Source organism: Gopherus evgoodei, chromosome 23, assembly GCF_007399415.2.
Source record: "Gopherus evgoodei ecotype Sinaloan lineage chromosome 23, rGopEvg1_v1.p, whole genome shotgun sequence".
NCBI classification, from domain to species: Eukaryota; Metazoa; Chordata; order Testudines; family Testudinidae; genus Gopherus; species Gopherus evgoodei.
This window is the reverse complement of record NC_044344.1, coordinates 4,661,711-4,684,929: the sequence shown is the minus strand read 5'-3', so window position 1 is coordinate 4,684,929 and position 23,219 is coordinate 4,661,711. Positions and strand designations below refer to the sequence as shown.

Sequence of the window (23,219 nt, the reverse complement as noted above, 5' to 3'; positions counted from 1 at the left end):
CCTGCTTGGCCTTCACCTTGATGCACCCAAGAAATGAAGATCAGCAGCAACCCACACGCCCTGGCAGATTGCAGCTCCCTCGCCCTCTCTCCAGGAGCACAACAATTTACTCTGATTAATATCCTAATCAGCATGTTTATGACTCCGCTGCCAGGGCTCGGACCATCCAATCTCCTAAAGCAACACCTAATGGCGCTGCAGCTGAGGCTGACAAATGGGAGCCCGTAACTCCTTCCACAAACACACCCAGGCCCCCTGTTCCCCGAGCCCCTTGGCTCTCACCCAAGCCATGCCTGCCCTCCAGCTTCTGACAGCCCGTGCGTGTGCGCGCATCTGCTGGCACCATTCTTCCTGCAAACCCAACCTGGAGATGGGAGAGCCCTGGCCCCATGAAAAGTTCTTCTCCCTCCCAAGTGGGACAAGTTGAGACAGCCCCTCCCCCAGAAGTGAGACAGCCCCCCTCACCCATCCTCTCCTTACCCTCAGGTCCCCGTTGGTGATGTGCGAGGCGGGGAAGGAGGCGTAGAGGGGCTCTTTGCGGTAGATTTTGATGATGCTTCTGTCCTGGATGTCCCTGAAAGAGAAGGTGAAGCAGTGAGCTGGGCACCTCAATGGCCGTGCAGATTGCAGCAGCCCTCTCGCTCCGTGCTAAAATGCAAGTAAACAAATCTCATGCGCCAGGACATCCGTCTGCTGTGGGGTCAGGAAGGGATGGGCCATGCAGGCCACACTGGCCGATCAGCCAGGGCATGTGCACAAGAGAGGCGTTTCCCTTGCTCCGAAGCATCTGGGAATTGGCCGAGGGGCTGATCCAGCCTGGCAAACACACTGGTGCTGTCCTCATGTGGGAGTTGGAATTCTGAGCCCAGCTGGAAGAGAACCTCTGTCTACCCCCCTCTCCACACTCCACTAAGCGTGCCAGCGGCTACCGCCCCCTTCCCGGGGCCCTCACCTGACATCCTCCAGCTCGTAGAAGACATTGCGCGACTCGTCCTTGATCAGGATGGCGGTGTTGGACGATTTCAGCATCCCCATGGTGAGCTTCTGGGGGAACATGTGGACGATGAGGGCGTGTAGCGTGTCCATGCTGCTGATCTCGTGGGCAATGTGGACGCGCCTTGTCTCGTCCCCGAACTGCAGGAAAAGGACCCCTGGAAACGGAGACGGGAGAGAAGGGGAGAAAGGGTAAAAACACAGCTCTGAGCAGACACTGATTGACAGTGCAGCAGCCCAGTATGTTGGGCAAGGGGCTAGGTGCTATTCCTGGCTCTGTGACTCAGTTTCCCCATCTCCGTGGGGGTCTATAGACCCCATATTGTTATTATTCTATATTCACATCCAGAGCAGTGCCAGTAAAACACTGCTCAAGCCAGGGACGAGTGACATATATTAAAGGCCAATATCTTAAAAACCAAGTGCTAGTGACCTGGGCTTAGCTGCAAACTTCCCACCCAGAACCGTATTTAACCCTCCCCAAACGGTGCCAGGGCTGCAGCTGTACTCAACACCACTGGAAAGCTGATTTCTAGCCCTGGCCGGTCCACAGGGATCATTTTGATCCCCATCTTTCTTCCCCACTTCACTCTGCGTCTCAACACTTCCCCAGCCACTCCCGAAAAGTAACAACGATCCCGCGCTTGCCACCTGGGAGATCCCAGCTGCTGCCACCCCACAGGAAGGAACCTTAATCTCATCCGCTCTGATAACTCGCTCCTTACAGCCACAGAAGTTCTCTGGACGCTTAAAGGGGGAGTGGCTTGGGTTTGCCTGACTGGAGCCCTGGGTTGTTGGTGGCTATGCAGTGGAGCTGTTGGGCCGGGAAACAATACGTGACCAGCGTTTGCAGATCAGAAAAGTCAACGGCTGGCCTGATGAGCAGCCAACTCCTGGCTGATGGGGGCTTTAGGAAGAGGTTTCTCCTCCTATGGACAAAGTCACCCATAAATGCCTTCAACGGGGTTTCTTGCACAATAGCTGGCACAATACTGACAATGGGCCCTGGTCTGATCCACTTCAGTGTGGTCATTCTTAGGTACCCTACCATTGATCTCTGCCCCCTTACACATATGAATGCCATGGGTCACCAAAGGCACAACCCCCTAGCGCTGGAGCTAAAGGAGTAGCTCCCTCAGCTGTCAGTAAGTAGCAGGCTGTTGTAGTCAGCAGAGGCAGCCACTAGAGGGAGACAGGAGCACACACAGTCAGGCCCCCCGTCCCACCAATGGACACTGCCAGCCCCAGCTCTCATAGCATGTGTGGACATGTTGGTGGGGCGAAGGGTTAAAACGCCCCCGAGGGAGACCCAGTGGGAGCCGGCCTGCGGTACCTGGCGACCGGAGCTTGGTTTGGCTGGTGGAGCGGGACAAAGGCAAGCTTTGCCGGAACCGGTTCATCCTGTTGAATCCAATGGGCAGCTCGGTTTCAGACATGGTTTCCAGGGACTCCGCTGAGGCGAAGGAGAGTTTGGTTTGATCAGCCAGGGCGGGCTGGGAGCCCTGGGAGTGCCGGGAACTTCTGGTCTGGAACGGAAGAGACGAGCCGTCAGAGAATGTCCCCCCTCCCCCCCGCCCCGGGCTAGCTAGAGCTCACGGAGCAATCGGATGCCCGGGGCAGGGTGTTCCATTCTACACCCCATGGGGCAACAGTGCCTCCTGAGACCCCAGGCAGCACTGGTGAGCCGTGGGCTCAGTCTGACCCAAGGAGGCAGTGTCAGGGGGGTGCTTTGTTCTGTGCCCCACGCTGAACCAGCCCAGGGCCGTGCTCCAGACTCTACACTTGACTTCAGTGCAGACCCTCCCTGATCTCTTGTGTGAAGCATGTACGACCATCTGCTGTGTCCTTGGCTCGCTCTCTGCCCGCAGCGGGCAGTCTGCAGTCTCAAACCTCCTTAGCAGCTCCTTCATTTGGCATGTGTGTTTCAGGGTGACACTGTGTTACCAGGGACATTGCAAAATCACCCAGTCCCTTTGCACTCAAAGCTCCTCTGAGTCCTTCTATCTCCCCAGTTACAATCAAGACGGGAATGGCTGCCTGGCAACGGAACCGGGTGCCTCGGAATAATTTCAGCAATTAAAGGAGGGTCGCCAGCCATAACGGCAAGGAACTGGCTCCCAGGAAGCTTAAATGCTCAGCTTATTTTGGGAGCAAAGCAGCGGCAAAGGTTATGGCTGCATGAGTTGGGCGGACGTAATGGGATTGGGTTAACAGCAGTAAAAGTTTAATATGCCAGGAGTCCAATTTCACAGCCAAACACATATCCCCAGTTGAAAGGCTCAGCCTGGGGGCGAGGGCTTTCTGCACAAATGTCGGTAAACCCTGCATGTGGTATGCTGTGCATATATATTTAACAGGAACAGAGCCTACCAGGAACATGCATAGTATAAGGCAATGCGTTTTGCACCCCACACGGTCCCAGGGAAAGAAATCTACCCACACTGGGAATACACTCATCCCATCGGCACAAGGATCTGTATCGGAGCTGCTTTGGAGATGTGCTGAGCACTTGAAGTCCTAGGGGGCTGCAGATGCAGAGCACCTCTGGAAATCAGCCCTGGGGTGAATATAGGGGAAAGCTTTTCCACAAATGTCCATACAGATTTTGGAATGAATTTATTGCTTATGGGTTCCCTTTCTATGGACATTATAGGATTTGAATTACAGCTGAGACCAGGGCCCCATTGTGCCAGGTGCTGCATAGACCCTAACTGAAATCAGGGCCCTGTTGTGCCAGGTGCTGTACATGCGCAGAGTCAGAAACAGTCCCTGCCACAGAGAGTTTATAAGCAGGTGTCTCAAATTGGACTTCCAAAATGAGTGAGCATGTGATATGCCAATGACTCTGTGTCAAAGCCAGGACCAGAACCCAGGAGTCCTGCTCCCATCATCCCTGAAGACAGACACACACCAGGCTTTTTTTTTTAAATTGGAGATATACTAATCTCCTAGAACTGGAAGGGACCTTGAAATGTCATTGAGTCCAGCCCCCTGCCTTCACTAGCAAAACCAAGCACTGATTTTTGCCCCAGATCCCTAAGTGGCCCCCTCAAGGATTGAATTCACAACCCTGGGTTTAGCAGGCCAACACTCAGACCACTGAGCAATCCCTCCTCCACCTTGTTGAAGCCTGCTGTGGCTTGCACCTGTGGAGATGCTGGGACCTTGCCATGCAGCTCTGACTCAACATGGAAACCGACTGGCTGTTGATCTCCAGAAATGCAAAGCAACAGCAGACACATCAAACCCAGAGAACAAACAGCTCCTGAGGTATAGGAAAGGGGGCATAGAAGGGATAACAGCTCTATTTTAAGATCAACCCCTTCCATGTGAAATGATAACAGCCATAATCGTCATTTAAATTAGGAATTAATTGGAAACGTTAATTAATCTTGGGGCGTGAGGAAGTTTTATGGGTTGAAAACGTTCTCTCCGTAAATAACTGCCAGAAAATTGGCTGTAATTTACATTGAAACAAAGCAATCGGCAAAACGGGTCTTTAAACTGCAAGAAAACAGTTTCTCACTTTGAAAGGCCTGATCCTGCTGGCTGGGAGCAGGATCCAAAGCCTGGGGAGCTAATGGGAGTCTTTCATATGGGCCTTGGACCTGACCCCAAGAGAGGTACACCGGGGACAGGGACAGGAGTTGGGCAAATTGGGATGGATTGTATCTGTGCTGCCCTGTGGATTTTAGTCTGAGGGAGACATTTGGTACCCTGGGCCAGGCCGGCTGTGGGGGCCACACTACACCTTTCAGCACAGCCGAGTGCTTACTGCACTGTGTCAGAGCTGCCGTTTGGTATCTGCTCACGAGCACATGTACACAGGACGAGATCCAATCTGTGACCGGGGTGGGAGGCCCGGGGCGAAGGCGGGGGCTGAGATTTCCATCCGTCGTCATGAGCAAGAGGGCAAATAACGCTCAAGAGGCCACGTCAGGAACAAGTTGTTGGTCTGTTCCTCCCGCCCCAAGATAAATATCACCTGGATCACGGTCAGAACTGAGCGTGCATAGGCCCATGCCCCGTGTGCTCCCGTGGCAGGTGGGCCATCCTTGCTCAGCTGGAGGGCTTACAAGCTGCTCTCGTCATTTCTCTCCAAATCAGATGAATCCACAAGACTCCCCCCCTCCCCTTTTCTCCCACCCCGTCCCAGTGCGGTCCTTTAGCCCAGGAAAACGGGAGTGCACGGTGACGTGCCACCATTCTCACTGAGTAGCATTTCACGCCCACGTCACGCCGGGGTACGCATTGCCACAAGACACAAGGCTGTGGAGAATCAGACCTGTTTGGAGGCCAATTCTATTTCAGAAGCAAGCCAGCCAGCCAGCTTTTCTAGCTAAGCCTGAAATATGGAGGGTGGTCCAGTTATTAAGGCATGGACTGAGGAGATGGGAGCTCACTCCCTGACTCTGCCACCGACTTCCTGTGTCTCCTTGGGCACTTCGAGCCAGGTCCTCCAAAGTAGTTCAGCTCCTAACTCACACTGGTTTCAACGGGAATTAGGCCCCTCAATGCCTTTGGGGATCCAGACCTTAATCTCGGGCTGCCTCAGTTTCTCGTCTCTAAATGAGGGCTAATGATGCTCTGTTTCTCTCACTTGGTCTGGCTTCCCTATTGAAATCGTAAGCTCTCTAGGCTAGCGGCTCTCAACCTTTCCAGAGCACTGGCCCCCTTTCAGGAGTCGGATTTGTCTTGTGTACCCCCAAGTTTCTCCTCACTTAAAAACTACTGGCTCACAAAATCAGACGTAAAAATACAGACATGTCACAGCCAGGCTAGTACTGAAAAGTTGCGGACTTTCTCATTTTTGCCATATAATTATAAAATCAATTTAAATATAAAATGGTACTTACATTTCCGGGGATAGTATATAGATCAGTATAAACAAGTCATTGTGCGACATTTTAGTTAGCACTGACTTCGCTAGTGCTTTTTATGTTGCCTGCCATAAAAACAGGCAAATATCTAGATGAGTTGATGGACCCCCTGGAAGATCTCTGCACATGGGGGCCGGGTTGAAGACCACTGCTCTAGTGCAGCGACTGTCTCTCTCGGTATATGTACAGTGCCTGGCACAATGGGGCGCTGATCTCAGCCCAGGGCCTCCAAGCACTTGTTGATTCTCCTCCTTAGATCTCAAGATGCTTCACGAAGGTGGGTGAGTTCGACGAGGGAGGAGGAAGGCTCTGCCCAGCTTGGGGAAGCAGTTTTCTCCCACAGCTCCCCCTGCCAGGAGGGACCGGTCTCCTGTTACGATCCACACCGGTGAGTCACATCATCTCCATCTTATAAAGAGACACCAGGGGAGTAACCCGTCCCCATGGGTCACACAGTGACTCTTCGCAAGAGCGAGGCACAGAACCCAGGCTGCCTGTGCTACCTCCTAGCCCACTAGGCCAGGGGCTCTCAACCTTTCCAGGCTACCCCTGGCTGAGATCCACTGCACTAGGCCGTACTGCCTCCCAGAGCTACCTGCGCCAGCCCAAACCAAAAACCTCTGGTAACAAAGAGTCAAGGTTGCCTGGAGGCATCTTGCGCCCATCCAGAACACTCACACAGAGTGAAGGTACACACCCACACAACCTTAACTCTGCCCCCTGGAGCGGGCAATAGGCACTGGCAATGATTTGCCTGCGCGTCAGCTACCCTGACTGTGCTTGGTGTCGCTGTGTTGACTGTCGTTTTCCAGCCACATGTCCCTCTCTCTCTCTCTGTGCCCCTACTCTCCCAGCCATTGCTGTCCACTCCGAGCCCCTCTCCGCTCCTTCCCTGCCCCTCGGTGCTCCCAGGCTCCCCTAAAGTGACCCCAACCCCGGCCGAGCTGTCACACCTACAAGGCTCTGGAAGGCTTTGAAGGGAGAGGATACGGGTTTGCACGCGCCCAAGCCAACTTCCCTCCCCACCCACTTATTTTGTCTGGAGAAGAAAATAAAAATAGATTGAACCAAGTGGGGAAAATACATCTCTGGCGCTCTATCTGCATGACAATACAGGCCTTGTTAGCCGAGCGATTGCTGTTGCCATGCTAGAATTGGTGTTGCTAAGGGTTTTAGTGTGGGAGCCGCTCAGGGTGTCTGGCGAGCTCAACACGCTTCCAAAATCAGTCCAGATAGTTCGGTGGGGAGGCAGCCGTTCACTGAGGGGTGGGGTGAGGTGGGAGGGTTCACAAGCAGGGCGTGGTACATCCAGCTGTTCCAGAGGAGGTGATTTCCCACAGCTGCCCAGGTTTCAATTGACCTGGAGTAATTAACCCCATCCAAAGAGGCTAATTACAGCATCTTTTAAAAAAACGTGGTAGCTTGAAAATTAATTGATTTCTGGACCAGAAGGGGCTATTCTGATCATCTAGTCTGACCTCCTGCCTAGCACAGGCCACGGGATTTCACGTAGCCCGATCTAGGACCCGATGACATCAGGCTGGGGCGATGACATCACAACTAGACAACAAAACACAACACTCCCAACCTCTCAGGAAAGGTCACCTCTATGGCTGCATTTACTCCACTTGTACCTTACCCGCACAGCTGGGAGACTGATGCTAGATCGACGATGCTGCCAGGAACGGGCCCTTGCAGGGAAGGTACTGAGATGGGCCTGGGGCAGCCCAGCTGCGGCTCCTTGCTTTGACACTGCAGTGGCTAAGCACTTTGCCAGCGTGAATGAACACAGCCTCACAGAACCCTTGTGCAGGGTTATTACTGTCACTTGGGTGGCAGGAGGGGACAACAAGGTGCAAAGATGAAGTGACTTGCCCTGGGTCACACAAGGAGCCTGTGGCAGAGCCAGGCTTCAGCCACGATCTCCTGGATCCCAGCCTGGTGCCTTAACCACAGACCAGTGGCAGAGCCAGGTTTTGCAGCCAGCGGTGTGATGGGTCACTGGTGGGGCCTCCCAATTCAGTGGGTGCACCCCGCCTCCTCCTCACCCCACCAAGGGGGCCTCAACCATCGCGGTAGCACCCTCCACCTCGGTCTGCAGCCCTAATCCCAGCCCAGTGTGAAGGGGAGGAGGGTGGGCCCGGCTGTGTAGGGTGAGTCGGTGTGAGCTCACTATCCAGCCCCGTAAGAAATGTGCCAAGCACACACCTAAAGATCACTCGGGGAAGGGGGGCAGTCACACCCCCTGGACGTGTATTACCCCACCTCTCACCCATCCTGCCTGTCTGGCAGCTGCATTAACTTTCCACCCACTATGAGGCCCTTTGATTAGCTCAGTCTGGACAGGGGCCGTGGTGTTATCCATTCGCTCCGTGCACTGCAGGACCTCTGGATCTGCGAGCATTCTGCACCCACAGCACCTCCCCGCGAGGGCCAGTGGCCGCTGGGCTGCAGCACCTGGGACAGGTGCAGGAGGACCCTGCTGGGAGCTTTCCTTTCCAACAGAGCCGACAAGCCGGGGAGGGGAGTCGATACAAATTACTGGGGCCCAGCTTCCCAGGCCATTTAGTCGGTCTGCCCTTGCTGGGGGGCCTGAAAAATTTTTTCACTGGGGCCCAAACCTGGGGTTGGCGGCCCTGCTTTCCAAGAGGTGGACACACCCTGGTGACTCCCATTCAAGAGCGAGAGCAGGAGCTGAGCAGCCCTGGGACCACATCAATCCCGCACCAGGGATATACAGAGGGGAGGCCGGCAGCCAGTCTCCAGGGAGGGGAGCTGCTGCCACCCCACCCAAGTTGAAAATGAAGGTGAGTTTTGACTTTAAAGATCATAGAACACCAGGATTGTTGCAACCTCAGGAGTCATCTAGTCTAACCCTCTTCCCAAAGCAGGGCCAATCCCCAGACAGATTTTTGCCCCAGATCCCTAAATGGCCCCTTCAAGGATTGAACTCACAACTGTGGATTTAGCAGGCTAATGCTCCAACCACTGAGCTATCCCTCCCCCTGCTAGGGCTGCAGTTAGCGCTGCAACTCCGTCCTTGACCTCCCAGTCACTCAGAAGGAACAGGCTGTTTATTGCTCTGCCTTGCTAATGACTTACCCTGCCAGGTGATAATCTATTAAAGGACAGCCCCCCACGTTTCCTGGCTCCCACCCCTGCCGCCAGCTGATGCAAAGATTCCGAAGCAGCCCCTGACAGCCACAGAGACCCGTGATCTCCCCCGGCCCCAGGTACAACCCTGTCATATCTTCTTGGGTCACAGGCCCTAGTTGCCTTCACCAGCGCGGGGCCCATCCAGGCCTTCAGCGTGATTCTGCCCCCGCTGGAGTCAATGGCTCTTATACAGACGACTGTGCGCAGGATTTGGGAGCTTGCTGTGACCTGATCCCCTGAGGCCGCTGCAGTCATCGTGTGGATGGGGCCTAAAAGAGACGCTGCCAGGGTCTGCTGTTGCCTACCCGCCTCCTTCCCCAATTTGTCAGAGACCTTGGCCCCTGTGGAAATGAGCTGTCTGCTCCCAGATGCCATTGCCCCTCACTCCCACTCCTCACTGTGGTTTGGCACGGAGGTTCAGATGCCATCTAAAAGATGGAGCCACGTTATCACTGGGGCCCTGATCGTGCCCCCAGTGAAATTAACAGCAAAGCTCCCAGCTACGGGCTGGATCAGGCCCTGACTGGGTCATAACCAAGACTTGTCAGAACTGGCTTTGGACTCTCCGAGAGCGTGCGTGGCAGCAGAGCAGAGCTGTTGCAGGGGAGCAGCTTGTTCTGTAAACAGCCGACTTCTACCAGTGTACTACCCTCCGGAGCAGCAGGGCAGATGGGTGCCAATTGGGGCAGCACGCAAAGCTTCCTTGGGGAACTGTGCTGATCCCCCTGCTCATGGCACCCAGCACCTTGCCCTCAGCAGGACAGTGCTGACTCGCTGGAGGCAGGAAGGGGAAAAAGTCACAGCACTGATCTACCTCAGGGGATCAGGCTTCAGCTATCGTGCAGGGGGGCGATATATACTGGGAGCAGAAGCTTTCATACCAGAAACACGATACACTGCAGTAGAGGGAGTGTGGCCTAGTGGATCGAACACTTTATTCCCATCTCTGCTGGGCGACCTTAGGTAAATCACTGCACTGCCCAGTGCCTCAGTTTCCTCATCTGCAAAGTGCTTTGAGATCTATTGCCAGTGAGCCAGAAGGGGCCATTATGCCCATTTGGTCTGATGCAGGCCAGAGGCCCTCCCTGGGCAAGTCCTGCTTCAAGCCCCTGCGTGACGAAGAGCACCACGTAAAAGTGTGACACAATTATTACAGTGCTTCTATATCACGTGTGATCCCAGAGCGGTGAGACTGGAAAGGGTCGCCTTTCAAGTGCTGAACATGGTGTAATGATCATCATACTCTTCTATTTATCAAGCGCCTTTCCTCCCAAAGGCCAGGGAAAAACTTATCTACCTGCCTAGCACATTTCAAAGCCGCCTCCGGCCGCGCTACCAGAGCAGTGGGGTTATTTATCCTTACGTGCATGCACTCACATAGGAGCACAAGCTGTCAGTCACTTCGCTGGCTGGCCACGGCGGCTTCTGCACCCTGGGCTGTGATTCAGGGTGCGGAGTGAACTGCGGGGGATGGTGCTGGGGAAATGTCGGCTGAGAGAATTCAATTCCCTGTGCAGAAATCAGGGCACTAGGTACACCAAAAAGTGCTGTGGGAGTTTGGGATGAAATTCACCCCCATGCACAAGGCTTGGGCGTCAGTTACCTCTCTCTTCAGATCTGAAGAGTTAAGTGGGATTTAAGTGGCCTCATACTGGGGGGCAGGTTTTCAGGGGCTCAGCACCCCCAGCCAGGGCCAGATTTCCCAAAGGACTCGGCCAGATTTATAAAGCAACTGAAATCAACGGGAGTCAGGAACCTAAACACCTGTGAACACCCCAGCCTCCCTGCAGCTCCCCCATGACATTTTCAGCAGCCGACAGGCTGAGTCCTTCGGAGAGTCCAGACTCACTTGCAGGTGCTGATCCTGTCTGTGAGCCAGCCCTGTGACAGCAAGCAGTCCAGTACCCCTCGGCTTTCTGTCCCAGTGATCTGCGAGAGCTGACGCATGCATCCTACCCAGGGCTAATAGGTCCCATTGCGTCCCCCCAGCCAAGGGGTGGTGGGTGCGGCTCTGCGTTTGCGCTGAGGGCGCGTTATGCCCCAGTGATGATGTGCCGTGAGTGACACACTCCGGGGATGGCAGGGGCCGCAGCGGAGATTTTAATTCAAGAGCCCTGTACAGAAAGCAAAGGAGGCAGCGTCTTGCCTTTCACTTGCTGCACAGCTCAGAGCCAGGGCTGGCCAGGCTTCGAGCTGCCTGCCAAACTGTGATCTCATGGGAATGGGAATAGCCATCCGATTAACCCCTTGCAAACCAGGGCACTGGCACTGCCTGGCACCCCACTGCCACAACAGAGGTGGCACATCCTTCTGCATTTCAGAAACATCTTGCTAAAGGGTGGACAAAGAAGGGCAGGGCACAGAATTGTCTCTAAGCAAAACCATGGCCTGTTTGGTCCAGCCCACTGGTCAGCTGCTGTTGGGGAGGGTCTGATGCTGGGGGGCTGCGCTGCCGGCTGGGGATCTCTGGCAGAGGCACCAAGGTCAGGGAGATTATTGCCTGTGACAGCGGAGAAAACACACATGCCGGCTCCTCAGTCCTCCCCCAGCAAGGAGTCAGGACTGACCCAGTGTCCGCCAGGCCCCCGGGGCTGCAGGGCAGGTGCGGGAAGGAGAGAGGAAGGAAGTGCCAGGGCAGCTGTGAAGGGACACAAGAGGAGCAGGGAGGAAAGAGTTCCTGAAGCCAGGAAGGCAGCAAGGGCAGCAGGGTGAATCCACCCCTGTGAGCTGAGGGTGGGATCCTGGAGAAGAGAGGCCCAGGCAGGGCACAAAAGGGGAGCTGTGGCCAGCCAGGGCTGACCTCTGCTGTGCTGTCTGGGAGAGGCGACTGGGGAGCCAGCCCAGCGCCTTCCCCCCTGCAGTCTGATCCCCTAAAAGGGAGGAATGGCCATTTCCCAGCCTGCTCCTCCTTGTCCAACAGATCTCACAGCTGCGCCAGCCAGGCCGGATTTCCCTGGAGTGATGGCCCCACATGGAGAGGGACAGATGGGCTGAGACATGCAGGGCCGAGGAGCGGCCCGGTGTGCCTGGCCCTGGTGTCGCCCATGTGTCCCTGGCTTGGATTTTCTCCTGGGCGTGGCAGGGAGTCGGTCACTGTGCAAAAATCTGCCAGGCACTGGGTGGACAAATGGACAGGAGTCCCGCCCCACAGCCTGCAGCTGCTGGGAGAGTCTGCAGGTGGGGCCCGGGGACCTTACTTTGCTGTTCATTGGAGCGGGAGTAGGACACTCACACACAACTGCCCTGGCACTTGGAGCCGTCAGCTGCTGTGGCAGCTGCCGTGGCAGCTGCAGCACAGTTGAAGGGCAACTCCCGAGCCCCCTCGCTGCCATCTCTGAGCCCACACTGGGCACCAGAAGCTGCAAGGCTGGGCTAATGGGTGGGGAGCAAAATGTAACTCGCTCTTCTACCATCACCCCCGCGCAGACCTCCAGTCCCTCTCTTTCCAATCTCCAGGCTGTCGGAGAAGGGGGAACAAGGGATCTAAGAGCTGCCCATCACCCAAGGATCTCAAAGCACTCTGTAATTAAATAGGTGTTCTCCCCATTTTACAGAAAGGGAAACTGAGGCATATGGCGAGCTGAAGTAACGCTGTCTCCCAGAGCGAGCAGAACCAGCTACTTCAGAGGAAGGGGTAAGAACCCCACAGTGCGCAGAGGTGGGATAATCTGCCCCATACACAGGCCTCCTTCTGATCCCTAACAGAGATTGTCTCAAGCCCTGAAGCATGAGCTTTAATATCTTCTTTCTGCATTAACTATCGTAACTCTGCCGATGCTGGTTATCCACGCCCTCTTGGAACCTTGCTACATTCTTGGCCTCATGGATCATGTGGCAGTGAGTTCTGCAGTCTAACCACACAAGGGAATTTTCTTGGAAGTTGGCATTAGAGGGCGGACATCAAGAAACAGGGGTACCCCATGCTATTCCTTGTAATACAAGGGTGTGTGGTCTGTACAGAGAATGCACAAGCTCTATCTGGTTACATGCACACTATCTGAATGCACTCAATACACCCCTGCGAGGAACAGAGATATTATCATCTTCATCTTCCAGGTGGGGAACTGAGGCTCAGAGAGACTAAATGACTCACCCAAGGCTGCACAGGAAGTCTGTGGCAGACTAGAGCCTTGCTCCTGGGTCTTCAGAGTTCCCAGGGGTCACTCTAACCACTGGACCCACCTTCATCTCCAGGTTCAGCTCACTTACTGGGGGCTGGGGGTAGCAGAGCAGCAAGTGGAAATTTACCAGGATAAAATAATTATTCTAAAAATAGCTAGTTTGGGAAATTTCCAAGGGTAGAGAAGTCCTTGGCTGTTCCTCTCACAGGGAAACTAGTTAACAAAGGGCCTGTGTAATACACCGGCAATGCTCTCCCCCACACACCTGGCCTTTGGAGGGTAGCGAGAAAGACAGAATTCTCCCACCGCTGGTCTCCTGCAGACTGCTGGCTTCTCCCCGCTCTTTAAGCCTCTTATGCAAAGGGGAGAGGGGATTGCTTGTGTCTTTTTTTCTTCTTCCCAGAGTTAAAAAAAAGATACAATTAAGCAATTCGCTTAGCTTCCAAAACCTCCAACAATTCTCTACTGTCTGCTAAGAAACAACTTCATTCTCTCTGCCTGGCTAGATAAGGCTGCCTCTCTCCTCCTTCATCCCGCCCCCTTTTCCTACCTCCCCAGCCCTACTCCCCTCTGCCAGGGCTGATATGGCCCTTGCTAGCTTTGTTGTATTAAACAGGCTGTGCTGGAGGAACAGAGACAGGGCCCCAAATGGGCGGAGACTTATGGGGGAGGCTGTAAGTTCAGGTGCAATTGAGGGGGATAAATGGGGGTCAGTGGGACGTGGGATTGTCCTGCCATCAAGGGACACAGATCATCAGGCTCATCAGCCACACTGCTTCCGTACTGTCTTCTCATCCACCTTTGACGCCCCAGAAGTAGCCCAGATCCAGGGTGCTGGGAAGCGCACCTGGCCCCAAACCCAGCCAAGCCAAAGTCCAGGCCTCAAAGAGCTTGACGCCCCCGTGAGTCAGTGAAACAGGGGACATGGGCGACAGGTGCAGGGAGGCGCGGAGGCATCGACACCTAGATGGCTGCAGAAGGGTTGGGAGGGAAGCTGCTCTGTGCATGAGGGGTAGCGTCCTAGGGATTTGGGGGGGGGGGCAGCAGTGAGGAGGTTTAGAGGCTGATGCGGGAGAGAGGGAGGGGCTGGAGCAGGGGATAGGGAGGGACACGTTAGCAGAGCTAGACGGCTCTGAGCTCCCAGCCCGCGTGCCACGCCAGGGTCCCACCCTCACTGCCACGTGCACACAGAGACCCTTCCCCCAAGGCTTAGCCTGCCCAGCCAGCCCACCCCCAGCGCTGCACCCGCTGCAATCTCGGCCCCCAGGGGATCTGCAAGAGCCCCATCGCCGGTTGCCAGCTCCCATTAGCTCCGCCGGGTCGGTTCCAAACTGCTTGCTGGCAGCTAATATCTTCTAGCCAATCTCGCTCCAGCCTGGCCCTGCAGGGCAAATGGGAGAGGCACGTGCCCTGGGGGCAGATGCCTACCCTGCAAAGCAATGCGGGACTGCCCTTTGGCACACACCCAGGGTAGGGACATTCCCCGCTCCTCCCCTCTGCCCCCCACCCAGGCTGTCCCAATTCAGACTCAGTTGGCAATCGTTGTGCCTGCCAAACAAGGACCCAGCCAGGGCTCGGGAGCAGCTGGCACATGCCTGTATTGCACAGAGGGCACCTCTCCGAGGGGCCACCTTGTCCTCCATAACCTGAGTTTTCATTTACCCTCGAACGTCAGTCTCTAGCTGGCATGGTCGCAAAGGAAATGCTCAGCCACGGAGCCTGCCAAGAGCCTGGGCCAAGAGCTCGGGGAGGCGCTGACACCCTGTTCAGCCCAGTGAGGGGTTAACCAGGCTGCCCGGGGATCCTACTATCAATGCCAACTGTGCTAACGACTGCCTCCCCGCAGTCAGGCAGGAGACAGATGGTCACAGAGCAGCACAAGCTGCTGGTCAGGATGGTGTCATTTCGGTGCCAGGCATGCGGGGTCTCTGGGAGGTCCCATTGCATCGTCGTTTCCGTGCACATCCCAACTGTAGGCAGCAAGGCCAATGCTCCAAACAGAGCTAGAGAGACGGAGCAAAAGGATCAGCACAGGTGAAACAGTGACACCAGCACTCCAGACCCCGCCTCCAAGGAGCCTGTCCTAATCCCTGGTTCTCCTGGTGCGGATGCTAAGGACAGTTTGGGGGGCACCTAGTAGCTACAGTGCAGTCTGTACTGGAGAACCAGCTTTTGCTGGATGTTGGGGGGGATCCCCCCCAGATTCCCTGCCCCCGCACCCATACTGCCTTCACTTGTATTTCAGAGCTGTTGACAATTAAATTAGCAATGAAAGGAAAACTAAGCAGGGCGCAAAACCCTCCCTTTACACACATCCCCATATGTTGGTTCCCAATCTCAGCCCCCATCTTTCCCCAGCCCAGCCAGTCACAGCAGAGTCGCTGGGATCCCAGCCCCTAGCAGCAGCCCCCGCATGGTTAGCCCAGAGTCCCCCACCCCAAAGCAGTGAGGGGCAACACAGACCTGACTCTGCATCCAGAACAGACGAGCCCCCAAAGACCCCGCTGGCATCAGGCAAAGCCCCCGAGCTGGATCCAGTGGCTGGGACTGGGCAAAGCAGCAGGGAGATGGGAACAGCTGCTGCGGGGGGCTGGGGCTTGCAGCACTGGAGCCACCCGTCCTCAAACTCCCCTTTTCAGGCTCCATTCGGTCACATTTTGCAGAGATAATGGCCTGAAATGCGTTCAGGACAGCTGGGCTGGCAATAAATCGCCCCTGCGTGGACGGATGGAGATCTTTAATGAGTCCAGCCAGCCACTCTGCTCCATCAGCCGCTGCCCAGCGAACATATCTAGCTTTGGGACGATTTGTGTCTCCACTGCCGGGGTCCTGATAGAGGCAGCAGCCCACGAAAACGGGCTCTGCTTTGTCCATGCTTTGCAGGCCCAGCCAGGCCCCCCACACAACCAGTTATTTCCCGAGTAGATAAAAACACTTTCCGGCTCCTGGTCAGACACTGAGCTGGATTAACTCTCCATAATCCCCTTCCCGTCAGCAAAGCCAGCATCTGACTATGGCCCCCACCCATCTGGTGAGGCTCTGAGCGTCCTCCGCCTGGCAAGGAGACCCAGGAGCTCGGCATCCCTGGAGGATTGGGCCCTTCTAGAGATAATGAGAACAGACCTGTCTCCAGCTGTGCTCCTCTCTCCAGGGCGTCAGAGAAAAGATCTGGCTGGAAGCTCAGTAGGTGGCTAAACCTCAAGGGATGGGTCCGTGGCCTAGCACCCAGAAGCCACCGATCCTGGCACATTACCCAGAGAGGGGGTTTGGGTGGTCCAGTGACTAAGGCACTGGAGTGTGACACAGGAGACCTGACTTCTGCTCTGAGCTCTGCCACTTACCTGGGCGGTTGCCTCTGATGACAAGTTCTTTGGGAGAGGGGATGTGTCTGTACAGCACCTTGCGCAACAGAGCCCTGATCTCGGTTGGGATCGGGTGCCACTGGACCACTAACAACATTTACATCCTGATCTCGTGCTCAGCACATCAGATGTAGGAGTTAAAACAGAGAAGGAGCAGACACTGTCCCAAATCCATCTTTGCTCTCTTCCAGCCAGATCACCTGCCCCACTTCGATTGGGTAATCAAACGCCCCCTGGCTCCTCCTCCTTTGGTCCCCGTTCGCTTTTGAAATCCCTTGCTCCATTCTCCCAGCAGCTTGGCCCATGGGAGTTTTCCTCTCTTGCGTCCCGAAGCAGGTCAGGCAGCATTCTGCTCATGCCATGAGGTGCCCAAGGAGCAAAATGATTCTATTAACCACAGGAAAGCCGCCGGAGTGGGAGGGGAAGGATGGCCCGATGACCAGGCACCTGCCTGGCTCTCAGGAGATTCTGGGTTTCATTCCCTGCTTTGCCCCCAACTTGGTGAGTAAACTTGGGCTAGTGACTAAAGCTTGGACTACACTTAAAGTTTAGACTGATGTAGTTATATCCCCCTGAGGGGTGAACAATCCACCCCCCCAACCGGCACATCGGGTGACCAGACAGCAAGTGTGAAAAATCGGGACGGGGTGGGGGTGGGGGAATAATAGGAGCCTATATAAGAAAAAGACCCAAACATCAGGACTGTCCCTGTAAAATCAGGACATTTTGTCACCCTACCGGCACAGCTAAGCTGACCTAACCCCCAGTGTCAATGGACAAAAGCTACTGCAGCTCAGGGAAGTGGAGTTCCTACAGCAAAGGAAAAACCCCTTCTGCTGCTGAACGCTGCATCTATGCTGCAGGGTTATTGCCAGAGTCCCCGTAGCGTAGGCAAGCCCGTAGCCTCTCTGTACCTCAGCTCCCCACCTGTCCAATGGGGACACACCCCAGCCCTGCCCCCCAGGGAGGTTGTGAGGGCAAATAATAGATCAACAATTGTGAGGGGCTCCATATAATTACCGTAGCTAGACAGGCACGTTCCAGCCATCTGAGCACAGTTCCAAACCCAGCTTCGACATGAAGTGTCATTCCCACTGGTAACACAAGGATGGGAACACTGCACCAACCCCCCCACGGCTGCTGGGAACATCACGGGGAGCACTTGAATCCTCCTGCGCTAAAAGCACAGACCCTCGACCCTCTTGAGCTGGAGGCGACTCTCCGGTAGCAGCTTGGAGACTATGACACACCCCTGTGCAGTTCTGACACCATTCTGCAGAGGGCAGCGGTGGCACTTACGCGCCAGCGGGTTTAGGGCATGCACAGGGGAGCCGGCAGGATTAGTCGGTCAATATTTGCAAACCATTTTAAGGAGGGAAAGAGTTGAAGGTTAATATCCATGCGCCCACGGCCAGGTCTTTGATTTCCGCCCAGCCTGGATATTTTTTCCTAGTTAAGTGGCATTTTAAGCAGGATTTCAGAGCACAAAGGGGATGGAAAAAACAGCTGCTGGGCACCCCACCCCTTGACACCTGGAAAAGCCATTACACTGCCCCCCCAGCTGTGACTCCCCTGCTGCTCCTGCCCGGATTGCCCCAGCCAAAGCAGGCCAGAGGCTATTCGGTTTCATCCATTTGAAAGAGATATTGACCTGGTGTCAAATCTCACCCCCAGAGATGGTTTGCTTTGAAGGCATGGCCACTCAGAACGCGGAGAAGGCAAAGGGATGGGAGTGACAGAGCTGGGAGATCTTGGCACAGCTGGGACAAGGCCTGAACAAACCTGGTTATTTATCGCCCATTTCCAGGGACAGGGAGATTGGGGAGCTCTGGAGGTTCATGCTGGGCTCAGCAGCCTTTCAGCTCTAGGCTGGCAGCTTGAGCTCAGCTAGGATCCGCAGTGAAGAAAGCTGTCTGTAGAGGTGGTTCAAAAAAAAAAAAAAAAAAAAAAAAAAAAAAAAAAAAAAAAAAGACCTGGAGGAAATCCACCCTTTCAATCGAAATTAAAATGTCAAGCAGCCCCTAATGCTGGTTGCAAATAAAGGGGAGGAGGGAGGACTCACAAAGATTTTGCCCCAAATGTTTCCTCTCTTGCGTTTATTCTCTCCCTCCTCACCGAAATGTCACAGAAAACCTCCTGCCCAGTCCAAGGTGCTGCTGTCTGTTTGGGTAACTGTGTGAAATGACTTGGGGGTCCAGATCCTGCCAAAGCGGTAGCCGAATCCCAGACACGGCCATGAAGGGCTCGGTTTCCAAGGCCCCACCCTCCCTAGCATTTCCCATTTGCTATGAAGCTGCCAATGCTGTTCACCTCCAATGGGCTTGTGATTCCCACCTCCATCCCCCACTCTCTCCCCTGCAGCCTCTCAGGCTTAGGGGTCACACACCCCCAAACAGCTGTAAAGCCACCTCATAGACCTCCTTCAAATCCCTCCTCAAAACTCTCCTTTGCTGCAACACCTCCCCAAACACTGGCCCCCAGCATAGCTGCTGGGGTGCAGAGAGCACTGCCTGCCACACTGACCAGTCTTGTCTCACTGTTTCCTTGCACTCCCCCATCTGTGTCTCTTGTCTCATGCTTAGATTGTGGGGTTTCTGGAGCAGGAGCTGGCTTTTTATTGTGTTTATACAGCGCCTAGCACCATGAGGTCCGGGTCCATGACTGAGCGCCTAGGTGCTACCGTAATACATCTAATAGCAATACAAAATGTACAGCGCCTAGCATCATGAGGGCCGGATCCATGACTGAGCATCTATTATAATGCATCTAATAGCAATAAAAATGTGCTATTATTACAGGTTTGTGACTATATTGTAAAACAACTAATACCCTTATTCCCATTTTACAGATGGAAAACCAAGGCCCAGATTCCCCAAGGTGACCAATGGGGGTTAGGTGCCTAAATACCTTTAAGGATCTGGGCCTAAGCAACCTGCCAAGATCTCACAGAGTTGATAGCAAAGCAGGGACTTAAAGGGTCCGCCAAGTCCTAGGCCCTACAGCACGCACACACTCCCACAATAAGCTGGCCCCGGGAGCTGCTCCTCACCACCAGGCACTGATGCCGGGGGCCTGCTGCGAAGGAAGAGCAGAACGGCAGCGGGCACATCGAGGCCAGAGCCTCACACACTGCATGGGGTTCGTTCACTTCTGACAAACACTATTTTGTTCTCCATTATTGACATGCTTTGAGAGCACACCAGCGCAGTCAATTGTTTTGGAAGAGGAGCGGTAACAGGAGATCTCACAACAGGGCTGGCTCTGCTCTGATAGTAGGTCTTTTGCCAGGAAGAAGGTGAGTGGGGGGGGGGCAATATGTCTCAGCTTCAGCCACGGGATTTAAGAGCACAAGTCTCATTGACTCACCCTGGAACATGCGCTCATAAATCTTGTTGGTGCATTCAAATAGCTCCTGTGAGCATTAGGGAAGCAAGAGGCAGACAGTACACAGCAAAGGCCTGGCAGGTATTAGGATGACAAAGGGACAATCCCAGCCCACAGCCCTGTTTTACCTGGCTTGCAGTACAGAGTGACGGATACTGGGACCCAGGATGCCTTTTGCACAGTCCACTCACACCTATCATGGCTTCTGGGGCTCTCCATGTCCCCCAGACTCTTCACTAGAAGGCTCCCTATGAAATAAGGCAGCTACCTCCTGCCCCAGTGTCCTATCACAGTCCAGTGCTCTGGGATAGAGATGGGGCCAGACACCAACAATGCTCGTGGGAAAGGCCTCCAAGCCTTCAGAAGACAAAGACGGGTGGGGAGGTGGAAATCTGAAAACCATTTCCAATTTTTGCAGCTATGGAGAGCTGTTTTGTGACAGTGCTGTGCAGCAGCACTGTCTAACATAGCAATATTGAGCAGGGAGGCAGTGCTTAATGGGGAGGCAGTGCAGTGCTGCAGAGCACAGCAGCACTGCAGTACAGTGCCATGTTGCAAGGCGATGGAGCAGAGAGCACTGTGGTGTGGCAGTGTAGTCATATACTATAGCATGGCAGTGTGGTGGTGCACTGCAGTGTGGTAGTGTAGTGTAGCAGAGCACCATGGCTGTGGCAGTGCAGTAGTACTCTTTGGTGTGCCAGTGCATGAATACACTGAGGTGTGGCAGTGCAGGACAGTTGCACACCACGGTGTAGTGCTGCAGTGCGGCATGTCAGTGCAGTACACTGTGGCAGTACAGGGCAGTGTAGCAGTGCACCATGGAGTGGCAGAGCAGCACAGCAATGCAGTGTAGCTGTGCAGCGAGACACTACAATGATGGGAATCTACCAAGTGTTCCTTTTATAATACTCAAAATCCCTCGCCTGCCGAGAACAGCCTTGTGGGGAAGGCTCCTAGATGTCAAGACACTAACTCCACCTCATGTCACTAGTTCTGTCTGTCGGCGGCTCCTAAAGGAATACAGTTCCCCAGCTTTCATCCAGCTTTCAAAACCAAACTTCCCTCCTAGACAGCAGCGCCTGCCCGGGACCAGGGCGGGGATGTCGCTCCGTATGCACACCCCCTCCTTTGGGCTGGGATCTGCAGCTCAGGTTTTGTCCTGGAAATGCCCCCTCCAGAAGGGAAGCCAAGGACCAGAGGCTTAAGCACCAGATGTGCCATCTCATTACTCAGCTCCCTGCCTCTGCTCAAACACTGACGTCAGGATACATCTGGAGAGGGGACATCTGAGTTCTCGAGCCATTTACTGCAGGTGCGACCCTTCTCCCGCATGTCCCAGAGCTGGAGAGTCGTTCCTCTGGGAGAGGCTGGCAATTGAGAAGTGAACCTGGTGGTCTAAACCACTCTGCACCTTTATGCAGTGTGCTTTGTGCCAGCTACTCCCACACCAGAGGTGGCCGCCTTTCAGTGGGGACATGCACAGTGGCATGAACGAGCCACTGCGACCCAGAGCCTCAAAGGTATTTAGACTTTTAACTTTGGAAGTTGGGAGCATAAATACCTTTGAAGTCGGGGGTTGGTATACACACACACACACACACACACACACACACAGCCCTGTAGTGGCTGGAATCGGAACCTCTCCACAGTGTGGCATGAACCCTATACTGCTAGCAGAAATTCTCCTTGAGCTCAAGTGCTAGGTGGGGGCTGGGACCTGAGCTCTATCCCTATTTGGAGCAGCAGGACCTGAGCTCTACCCCTTTTGCCTGAGGGACTAGGCTCTGTAGTGCTGCAAAGTACCTATGTAGCCACAGCTCAGTAACTGGCGACCCCTCGGGGAGGAGGTGCTGTAGAAAACATTCACGGGGGGGGGGGGTCAGCAATTTCACCATCACACCCAACCTCAGTCACCACCACAGCCAAATGTTCTCTTAGCCCCCGTGAGAACAGCTGGTGCTTTTCGGTGCAGTGAGGCCTGGGCTTGATCTCAGGGGACCATGCGCGATGGCTTCACGACCACACTGCATAATAAGTGAGAATGTCAAGCCCAGCTGGTTACTTCCTGCCCTAGATGGGACTGGGTGGTTTCTAAAGCTCTCAGTTTGGCTTCAACATTCCCCCTTCTCACCCCTTCCGGATCACAGCCTCACCCACCTCCTACCCCCCGGCTGGGTCTCGCTGCCGAATTAAAAATGCATTGCTCAGGATCACAATAATTCATCCAATGTCTAATGCTCAACATTTTGTCAGGATTATCCTGATTAACCCGGAATTAATCCTGATCTCAATGTTAACTGGATTAATGCTAAAATCGGATTAGTGGGTAAACTGGACCCCTTGACTAACGCAAGGGGCCTCGGCTAACAGATGTGTACAGGCTGCCCCTGGGAGGCAGCTGTGAGAGGGAACTGGGCAGGGACTTGCCAGCCGGGGAGGGGCCCCACCAGGTATTTGTTAAAGAGGTTACCCCTGAAACAAGGGTACTGGTAGCACTGCCAGTGCACAGGCAAGCTGCTCAGCTCTGCAGCAGAGGAGATGGGGGAAAGGGAACAGGAAAGAAAAGAGAAAATGAATGAAAGGGAAAGAGAAAGAACAAGAAAAAGTGAAAAAAGAAAAGCAAGAGAGAAAATGAAATAAAGACAAACTCAAGAAAGAGAGAAAAAGAACGAAAGAGAAAGGAGAAAGCAGGAGAGATCCAAAGAATGAGAAGCTTGACCCCAGCCTTGGGATATCCCAGTCTCCCTGCTCCACCGGAGCCCTCTAAGTCCTCTCAGTAGGTAGCATGGGGGGCTGCTAGCTCCCCTCTGTGCACCAATCCCCCTCCTGACAGGTACCCGCAGCCCTTCACTCCTCTGCCTACTCGCTGAATAGTTAAAAGCCTTGATTATCTGCAGCCTCATGAATATCGACAGCAGTTGGTTTCCTGCCACCTTAGTGCATATTGGTGATGGTCTCTTCACAGCCACGGGCAGGCAGCTCTGGGCTGGGCAGCAGCTCCATCCCCACGGATCGCAACCTGCCTGCTCAGGAGGGGGTTGCTCTGCAGGCTGGTGAGGGCAATGTGATCAAATCCTGCAGCACTGCAGCCCCCAGGCCTCCCAGGCTACCATCTTTGCATCTGCCCTTCCCAGGGGAGGATGCTTTGGGATTCCCCTTCAAAAGCCCACCAGGGGCCTCTCTAATCAGAGAGCAGCAAAGGGGCCCCCACCCCAAGACCGACATGGCCCCCTAAGCAGGTCCAGCCTTAGTCACCAGGCAACTGTTTGACAAACTCACTCGGGTTCGATGGCCATCTCCCCATTCCGCAGCAGGACCAGAGA

At 54.6% G+C, this 23,219-nt stretch overlaps 1 protein-coding gene across 22 annotated transcripts in view; it reads right to left on the bottom strand.

Annotated features, from left to right (window-relative positions):
* The window catches only part of SRCIN1 (SRC kinase signaling inhibitor 1), a 181,919-nt gene that overhangs the window by 37,528 nt on the left and 121,172 nt on the right, over positions 1–23,219 (bottom strand). For 21 of the 22 annotated variants that reach the window (XM_030541435.1, XM_030541446.1, XM_030541434.1 and 18 more), the window contains 3 exons: positions 2,327–2,519; positions 953–1,151; positions 481–574 (listed from right to left, as the gene is read on the bottom strand). In XM_030541435.1, the coding sequence (XP_030397295.1) occupies positions 481–574; positions 953–1,151; positions 2,327–2,519 (486 nt within the window). Of the gene's footprint in view, positions 1–480; positions 575–952; positions 1,152–2,326; positions 2,520–13,415; positions 13,438–23,219 lie in introns of those variants that run through there. The other variant, XM_030541452.1, reaches the window with a different exon arrangement.